The sequence below is a fragment of the Prosopis cineraria genome, unplaced genomic scaffold (genome assembly GCF_029017545.1).
Source record: "Prosopis cineraria cultivar Desert tree isolate PC_DT_omini unplaced genomic scaffold, ASM2901754v1 PC1, whole genome shotgun sequence".
Classification (NCBI taxonomy): domain Eukaryota; kingdom Viridiplantae; phylum Streptophyta; class Magnoliopsida; order Fabales; family Fabaceae; genus Prosopis; species Prosopis cineraria.
Window position 1 is genome coordinate 5588719 of NW_026555332.1, and position 10340 is coordinate 5599058.

General features: G+C 30.1%; 1 protein-coding gene across 1 annotated transcript; it reads left to right on the top strand.

Moving 5' to 3' along the window:
- The first annotated feature begins 1719 nt into the window (after positions 1-1719).
- Positions 1720-3188, top strand: LOC129293903 (probable carboxylesterase 17). The gene has a single exon (XM_054932031.1). It carries the CDS (start codon positions 1926-1928, stop codon positions 2931-2933), a length of 1008 nt encoding a protein of 335 aa, XP_054788006.1. The 5' UTR covers positions 1720-1925; the 3' UTR covers positions 2934-3188.
- The last annotated feature ends 7152 nt before the right edge of the window (positions 3189-10340 follow it).

A 10340-nucleotide genomic window follows, 5' to 3' on the forward strand; every position in this document is an offset into this window, starting at 1 on the left:
CCCAATTTTTATAATTTTAATCATTTAAAATGTTAATTTATATAGTTTAGAAAATAAAATTATGAAGAATAAAGTTATTTCTTAGTAAATAATGGAACATAATGACGTAGTACAATTAATATAGTCAATCTTACGTAATAGCCAGGATAAGATTTTGTTGTTGTTGTTGTTGTAAAGTTATTTCTTGAAACTTAGGATTGATGTTTTAAATAATTAAAACTATAAAGATTGGACTGCATCTAGTTAAATTTTAAGGATTGAGTTAAAACTATAATATTATAATAATTAATTTTCTGTTTAACATTTATGGTAAAAAAAAAACTATATATGAGTTTTAGCATAAGATAAAACAAATGGGTTGTAAAATTACACACAGACACGTATGTGCAATTTTGTAGTCTTGAATATTTTTTCAGCGTGTTTCCTGTTTGGTTGATCGCGAAATAGTGAAAAAAAAAAAAGACTCGTACAAATAAATTACATTTATAGAAGAGTTTATTCTATCACACCCTTGCAATTCCCTCGCGGCTTGTGCAATATTGCTAGTGAAAAAAAAAAGTAGGCTTCTACACGCACTTAATTAGTCTTATTTATTATATTTTTATATCAGTATGTAAAGATGTTTTTTCATTGCATTCTCTCTTTTCCCTTTTTTGTTTTTAGTCTAAAACTTTTTGTACTTGAAAACCATTCTGAAATTTTAACAAAGAAAAATCTTGCCCTAAGGGTAGGAAGTAGAAAATGAAAAGGAATAGTCAACAACCTCAAGCAAGTCAAGCTTACATTGATGTTAAGATCTAAGCGAGTAATTATGTGGTTGCTTGATGGACAGATATAATTGACGTTCTACAAGAAATTTTTAATTAATTAATTGCATGTTTGATATATAAAAAAGTACTTTAAAAAAAACAGAGAGAGAGAGAAACTTGCTTGAAAAAAATATGACACGTGTATTTTCTATCTTATTACTAGAAAACATTTTTCTTCTATCAAACATTGCATAAGTAGGTATTTATGTTTGATGTTAGATTAGTTTTGGTTAAAACCACTTAAATACTGTAAAAGTAGTTTTTAGTCAAAATGATATTTTTGATCAAAACCAACAAATTACCAAACAGACGCTAAATTGCAGGGATTCAGTGATCATGAGTTATAAATAATACAATTTTATTATAAAATGGATATAAAATTGTAGACTCATAATCTAGCTGGAGTTGGAGAGGATAATATAATTGATTATATATAATTGATCCTTGCTATATGAAAGATTCGATAAAATTTTACGTTAGTTAATCAGGCTTAGAATTGACAATGAATAGATAGGCAAAGTTAACATAATTGATCGTCATACACGAGAAGATAAAGAACAAAAGAGAGATAAAAGAGACTCATTGTGAGAGGACAACATGAAGCCACCTCAAAAAGAAGCTCATCGCTTCACTGTACGTATTGATGTAATCCAAAATAGAGAAGCCTATCACGTAAAAAAGTCATCACAATTTTAATTTTAAGTTCATAAATAGGAGTCGAAGTTATCACGCATGGTCAACATAAAAAGTCTTCAGGAAAGTATGATACGCTCACCTCCATCAGATAAGAATAAAGCTTATCTTCACTCCCATCGCCGTCAGATTCCCATTATCTGTTTCATACTCTTTCCGTGGATCAAAAGACTATATGTGTATATGTGTATATCTGGTTTATACTTCATAGCACGTAGAAAAGATGTGCAACAAGGGTCAAAAGGATCTTCACGACGGAGCATCTTCCAACTTGAATTTGACTATCTAGGAGTGTCTGCTTAGCTTAGCTCTCTATAAAACCAGAGCACTAGTTTGGCAAATTGGCATCACCAAAGAGATCAGTTCCAATTCATTCCAAATATATATATTTTAGTTCTTCTCTAAGTTTTCAGAGTCATAACAATGGCTGCCATATCCTACAGACAAAACCCACACGTCAACAACACTTACCCGCAGAAAGGAGTCATCGCTGAGGAAATCCAAGGACTCATTAGAGTTCACAGAGATGGTTATGTGGAAAGGCCTCAAGTTGTTCCTTGTGTTTCCTGTTCATCGTCACAATCATGTCGTTCTGTGACTTCCAGAGACATCTTCATCAACAAAGACACCGACCTATGGGCACGTTTATATGTCCCTGTAGGCTTCTCTAACACCAATAAGCTTCCTTTGCTAATTTACTTCCACGGTGGTGGCTTCTGTGTTGGCTCTGCGTCTTGGAGCTGCTACCATGAGTTCTTAACCAGTCTCGCTTCGAAAGCAAACTGTATCATTCTCTCTCCGGAATACCATTTAGCCCCAGAAAATCGTCTTCCTTCTGCATATGAAGATGGTTTCAGCACTGTCATGTGGTTGGAACAAGAATCTCTGAACAGCTCTAGCGGGCAAAAATGGTGGCTGAATCAGACCAACCTATCATCTCTTTATCTTGCAGGTGACAGTGCAGGAGCCAACATAGCCTACAATGTTGGTTCACGCATTTCATCAAACACTCGATTGTCACTCAAAGGTATAATCTTGATCCAGCCTTTCTTTGGAGGAGAAGAAAGAACCATGTCAGAGAAGCAATGTTCAGACAAGTTTCTTACTCTATCAGCCTCAGACACCTACTGGAGATTATCGCTTCCTCATGGGGCAAACCGAGACCACCGTTATTGTAACCCTCTGGTTAACGGCGTCACCAAGCTGAGAGACTTGAGGGTTTCAGGTGTTCTGGTGTGTGTATCAGAATTGGATATAATGAAAGACAGAAACTTGCAGCTTTCTGAGGCTTTGGTTAGAGCAGGGAAGAAGGTGGAGACTGTGATGTTCAAAGGCGTGGGCCATGCGTTCCAAATTCTGAATAACTCACATCTTTCACAGACTCGTACCCAGGAAATGATCAGTCACATCAAGAACTTCATCAGCCATTAGTGATGATGACGATAGCTCTGCATCATCTTTGAAAATTTGTCCGGGGAGATTTGGCGTCTACAGTCTCGCGTGTTTGCTGTAGTAATATGATTAGGATGTGTAAGCGTCGCTTGTGTACGGTCATTTTAACAATAATTTAGTCACAGAAGACAAATATTAGTATACCTTATAGATTTGAGTTTCTTGTTTTTTAAGACTAGATGGCTATCTTTTTCTGTTATTTGCTTTTTGTCTACGCATTAACTTTTTGGTTTACGGTGTGAGTTTCCTGATTGTCACTTAAAATGATTCTTAACTTTGGATTGGTCATTAGTTTATTCAACCAAATCTCTACCTCACAAATGTTTTTTTTTTCCCCACGAGCCAAGCCTAACAAACGCGTTAAATTGTAAGAGTGCACTATTAGATATCAGACAATAATTAGTAACAATTAGATCTTGATATTTGGTTAAAAAAAAAAACAATTGGATCTTGATAAAATTTTCTAAAAATGAATTGTAAATATTCGATTAACACGATTATAAACAAGAATCCAGTTACCGCTGCAATTGAAACTTAAATGTTACAATTTATATTGGTGTTTTTCTTTCTAATATTTAAAATAAAATCTTAATAATAAGAACCATAAATATAGACAGTAGACCGTGGCTAAGCTAGGATCTGAAGTCATGGTTGTGGGTAATTTAATTTAAAACTTAATAATTTTTTAAAAATAATAATTTATATAATTAAAAAATAATTTTTAAAAAATAATAATTTGAATAATTAAAAATAATAATTATACTAGGACTAAAATTAAAATGATATAAGTAAATTGATTACCATTTTTCTTTTAAAAATTATATTGAACATGTTAATACAATCTATTATATAAATATACTGTTCATATTTTATCCCAATTGTTAAAATGCTATATATTTAATAAGTTTTGAGTTCAAATACTTTTTCTTAATTCATAGAATGCAAAATATTAAGATTATATTAAGATTATGGGGTAAAAAGTTACAAAATTTACATACTTTACTTTTAATTTGTCCCAAAATGAGGGGTATATTTGCCTACCCTCACCAAATATGGCTCCGCCATTGAACATAGCCATTTAATTTGGATTAAAAAGCATAATTTTGAGTTGTTGTTACATTTTTTATTAGTAATTTGTTATAAACTTTGATTTTACATTTGAAATATTCATTTAAAACTCAATTTTACATTGCAAAATTTATAAAATTTAGGACATATCACATAATTATGCGTTAGTTTTTACAAGGATACAACTTTTAGTAATTTACCAAAGATGATTGGGTTGGATAGAAAGGATCCCTTAGCCATTTAATTAATAAGATGAATGGTTTTGAATTTTATAAATGCAAAAAATAATACCCGATAGCTACCCATTTAATTAGTAGTGATTCGTATCAAATAGTTAAAATAAGAAAACTAAATTTTCTTCCCTTGCAAAATAGGGATAAGTTTGTGTGAGAATTTATGGAGATGTAAGAGGACAAATTTGGCATCCAAATATACTCTGAAGTGAGGCAGGTTATTATTAGATCCACCTGAAAAGTCTTTTTCATGTGATGGAGATGGGGCGGTCCTTGTTTGCCAAAAAAATTCATATTGCTTCAATATTTAAACCAACTTTTTTTTTAGAAGAAGGAAGCAGTGTTGGATCAATCACAAAGTAGCGCGAATACAGGTAAGATGCCATTTGAGATTATTCTCTCTCTCTTTTACTAATTGTTTTTAAATATCTTCTTAATAAAAATAATCTTATTTGATAAGGTATTAAATATAGACACTTTTTTTAAATGATATGATTTTGATATATATAAAGCATAGAATGAATCTTTAATTTTTTTTTTGAGCAAATGAATCTTTAATTTTCACTTTGCTAAAAATCTATTTGACAAGAGTGTGTGCGCTTTTGAAATTATGTTGGATTTGGTCAAAATATGATTTTAATTAAAATAATAATATGAGGGCAGTTTTCTCTCGCAAGTTGCAAAAAGCCAAAACCAAACACACCCAGTCGTTGAGTTTGAGGATTCATTTGAAAGGAAACATGACTCAATTAAGAAACAAGTTGTTTGGTCAAAAAAAAAAAAAACTAAGAAACAAGTTGATCTTCTTGTATTTATTTTACTTCCCACAGTCCACAAGCCAAAAATTCAATGCGATCATGATGTCCACGAAATTTTATTCTTTGATTCTTTCCCTTCTGGGATGGATCTGGAAGTTTACAAATGGAAGAGCCAAAAATGAAAAACTACTTGAAAGTGCCATTTTTACAAGTAACAGTAAGAAAAATTCACAAGAAGATTGACAATAGTCAATGGAGTAACTGCTCTTATTATATGACCATGTTTTTTATCCAAAAGAAGAAATATAGTGCAAATATTTGTTATATGATGTACCTCACAGTTAGAAGATTTTTTTTTTTTTTATAGAAACCAAAGAAGAGATTAGGATGAAAAAGGATTATCAATGAAAAAACTCATAAAGCTAATTTCTTAACATAAGATATGACTTTTAATTTTTTTTTCTATTTATAAGCCACTTCCAATATTTGTACAAAAATTAAGAAAAACCTTAAACCTTATTAAATCTGTCTAAAAAGTTAACATGCTTTTAATTTTATTCCTATTAAATATATATATATATATATATTTAAAAACAAAGTATTCTAACATTTAATAACCTTTCCAACATTTAATAAGGGAAAATGGTAAAAATTGACATAATAATTATTAAAGTGCTATATAAATAGGAACAAAATAAATATTGTCTCTTCTACTCAAAAAAAATAAATATTTTTTCTCTACATTATAAATAGGATTAGAAAAATGTCAAGAGAAAGAAGGTAATGCAAAAGAATGTGACTGTATACAATACTTATTTTTGGCAATGAGGAATGGGGTCTATCTCTCTACTTCTTTCCCTTTCTCTCTTTCCAAATGCACCCTTTTGTATTCATTTTATGAATGTAGAGAATTTGAATGAAAGATATCAGTACTTTTTGATTTGGGAGTTAGTCACAAAGCTTTACCAATTGTTGAATGTAAAATCCTCCCAAGGGAGTGCATTGGGATAATTAAAATTTAAAATAATTTAAGTAGATATAGTTATAAGGAAGGAATGATATCACCAAATAGAGCCAAGAGAAGGAAGAGAAGCTTTGTAAAGAGTCTTTATCTTGGTTTAGCTCTAACAACTTGAGCCTATGTCTAATTTTCAAGATATACTTGAGATTTTTTACTAACTCCACCAAGATCAATCTAGGCTCTTGGTTGCAATAGTATAATTTAGACCCTTCCTCTAGTCTATAACTCTCCTCCATACAATGGTGATCTTAAATCTCTTTAAGCTCCTCGAGTTTAAGTAATTCTATCTTAGATGAGAAATATAGAGAAAAATAGAGTGAATTCAATAATGAATCACTACTATAATAAAACTCTCTTTCAGAGTGAATATACAATTAACAAAGCATTCAAAATATTGAAAGTAATAACAAAAAGTTGTTAGAGAGTAAATGTGAGTAGTTGGCTCGATTAATTTCTTATAACTTCTACTTCATAAATGAGTCCAATTTATAGTTAATTCTTAAAATATATCCGTTAGACTTATGTGTTTGCCATTGAACACTAAACATTTCATCTTGTTTACTCTAAGTCTTTCATCATTTAAGGCAATGAAACAATGCTTTTCCGACAGGTTTACAGGTCATTGACACGTTAAGAAAAGCAACGGTTATATGCACTAAATGTTTTGATAAAAGATATAAAAAAAAGTAATTCCAGTAGAGCAAAGATATATTGGTAGAAAAAATTAATCACAAGTTGGGATAACGTTTAATCTAACCCTTAGTTGTGTATAAAAAGCTCTAGATAAATAAAAAGGCAAGCACAACACAGAGAAGTGGAAAAGAATTGAGATTGAAGGTGTTTCAAAATACTTAGTTTTAAAAGCAAAAAAATAGAGGATAAATCTTTAAAGATATATCGGTAGGAATGTGTATATACTAGTATAAGTATGAATGACTGAAGAGAGAGAGAGAGAGAGAATACATATCGGTAGGAGAGATTTAGCCAAAAGTTCTTTACGTAAAAGGCAATGATTGAAAGATATTTCTACTTGTAGGAAAAGAGACAATTGGTTATGAAGAATATATTTAAGCAGGTCTCTGATATACCAGTAGGAAAGACAAGAATACTGAAGGCTGAAAGCAAATGAAGATATTTGGGTAGAAGTTGAATCTTTAGGTAGAAGTAGGACATACCAGTATAAATAGGGATATATCGGTAGTACTTGTATAGTGAGAAGAGGCTAAGACATTTTTATAGAAGTAATATCCTTAGGTAGGGGATAAACATACTGGTAGATATTCATACCTACTGATAGGAATGATTAGTGCACAATCACCAAAGATATTTAGCTAGGAAGAAATTATACTGGTAGGATGAAGATATATTGGTAGGATTGACATATATCGATATATTCAAGAATTAATTCAGCAACAGATTTACATAAGATTAATTTGAGCAAAACTAATTTAAGGATAGAAAATAATTCAAATAATTATTTTAAGGATAGAAAAATAGAATAGGACAAGGAATGCTAAAGAATTTTACACATAGTTGCTTAATTCCCTTAAAATCAGCCAGTGATTCTTATATGCAAAAAGCAAACTTTTTTATTTTTGTAATTATCAAAACCTAAGTTTAACACTAAACAATTAATAAAAATAGCCCTTTCTACTACCTCCCTTCAAAAGTCCTTGAATCATACTTTCTTCCAATAGTGTTTAATTGGCAATATCTTTATTAATTGCTTCTTCTATTACCTATAGGCTATAAGTTAGTTTTATCTTATTTAACAGAAAAACATAATTCTACACCATAAGTATGATTTTATCAACGGAAAGATTATTGTGTGTTGAAGTTTTGTGTGGGTGTGTCAAAGGAAAAGGTCCCACATTTTCTATACTTGAGGAGAGTTCTAAGAGTATAAATTCTAAGGAATGAAATGGGTTAGTAAATGGATTTGGAAGAGAAGTGACCTCACATGGATGAAACAAGCCAATGCAAGGCAATTGTGGTTGAAAATTGATTCGTCCTTTGCTTTGATACACTTCTATTTCATTGGAGTTGTTATCCTATTGCTTAAGTTTATTTTGTTAGGTTTTGTTGTTTTGTCCCTATTCATTTGCAAGATGAGTCTATTTAATCTTGGTTGTTGCACAATCAATCTGGTATAGTGAAATAGCTTTTAAGGATGGTGTTCTTAAATACAACTTAGATTGTTATTGCTTGCAACAATTGAACAAATATTACACTTGTATAATTGTGCTACTTTATGTTATTTGGCTAACTAAAAATAGAATCATACATGAAAGCTATAAAACAAATCTATGGAGGCTATTAAACAAGCTCAACAATTGATGTACTTGTATTCCACCTAGATCATAAGCAAACAAACTAATGGTAGGAATTGGGAAACTTTATCTGATGTAGCAGTTCTTACATTGGCTTAAATCCAATCATATCTGAATGACCTAACAATCTTTCCCTTAAGTAGGCCCATGGCTCCTCCATGTCCAAGATGGAATAAACACCAAGTCCATGTTTCACTAATATCGCTTATTAGAAATGGAGAGTAACTGCACAAAACCAAGAGAGAGAACAAATGGGCAAGATCGGTGAAAGGATGGCATATCTTCACTCAAAATCTCAAAACTCGAGTTTACAAGTCATTCTTCTTTATTATATATTATTTATTAAATCTAATTTTATTTAATATATGACTTCCCATTTTGTTTCAAATCCATTTACACTTAAAAAACCTCACACCAACTTAGATCTTCACTCGATATTTGAATACTTCTATCTCATCAGTTAAAATTTTGTCATTTTCTAACTATTTTGTATTTACATGGATGAACCTATAACAAGATGATCTAATGTTCCTATGATTCTAGGTACAAGGCAAAGAAAAAAATATCAATTTTGATCTTATTTATAAGATACTTCATTATTTGTTATGATCATCTTTACCTTTTTTTCCTATATTAAATGCCAAGAAAAATTATTAAATTTGTTTATTAAGGGACAAAGGTGGAAACTAATGTTATGAAAATTAGACTGACTATTGAACTGATTAAGGTACTGGTTCACAGTGCAATGATCAAAGCATGGACTGAAGTTTGAATTGTGATTCAACCGGTCATGAATAAATTAATATATTTTAAATATTATATATTTATAGTGGAAAGAAATGATTATATATAGTAACAAAAATAAATGTTTAAATTTCAAACAAAATAAAATACAATAAAAAGAACATAATATCCATTAATATTATATCATTTTCAATCAAAACATATATATATATATATATGTATTTATTTCATAATTTATAATTTATAACTTTAAATTACATACATATATACATAACACATACATATTTCTTGCATTTTTTTATTTCATAATGCTTGTTAGGTATAAATATATATAAATTATAACTTAGAAATATGAATAAAAAATAAAAAATAAAATGTTCAGTTCAACAAGTTTCTTGCCAGTTTTACTAGTTTTGGCCTGTTTGGCCAGTTCTCAAATTTTTTAATTTTCTATGGTGATCAAATCAGACTTGAGACTAGTTTTTGATTCAACAGGTTGAATTAGTTGGTCTAGTTTGATTTGAATAATGCCAGTGAAAACTTATTAAATTTCAAGACAGAGTTAATGGAATTTAAAACTTTTTTTGGTTTCAATAAAATATATTAGAAGTAACTTATAAATAGGATCACGGAGCATATAATGCAAAATATTGAGAAGACTCACATAAACTTAGAAATTGAGTTCCCAACTACATTAAGATGACTAATTTTTTCAAAATAATATATATATATATATATATATGTGCTCTTCTTTTGAATTTAAGATGACTAATTCAGTAAAACTAGTTTTGAATTTATAATTAATTTTGACATGTAATAAGGTATTCGGATGTATTTTCACAAAACTTAGATCAATTCGATTTGAAATCAATATTATCAATCAATTATACAGCATAATAAAATTAATTATATGGTTAAAATGTAAAAATATATTGGAACCATTTTGTGAGAGGGACTAGGTATCCAAAACATTTTATAGGAGCAATATCACCCTCTAACTTTCAAAAAAATTACAATTTCACCTCACTATTAACTTTAACTGTTAAAATAATTGTGTCGGCCAATAAAATTACATGTGGCAAATTATATATGTTGAGTAGGATAAAAAGTGGGATCCATATGGACCACGCCCTTTTCTGACTCCATTCTTCATCCAGCTTAATTGCATTGATGCAACACCTTTGCTTTCTTCTTCCTTACCTTACCTCCTCTCCCCCCTTCCCCCCTCTCTC

Bases quoted from the DNA above. Each gene is read 5' to 3' on its own strand.
- LOC129293903 (XM_054932031.1), top strand. From the start codon at position 1,926: ATGGCTGCCATATCCTACAGACAAAACCCACACGTCAACAACACTTAC.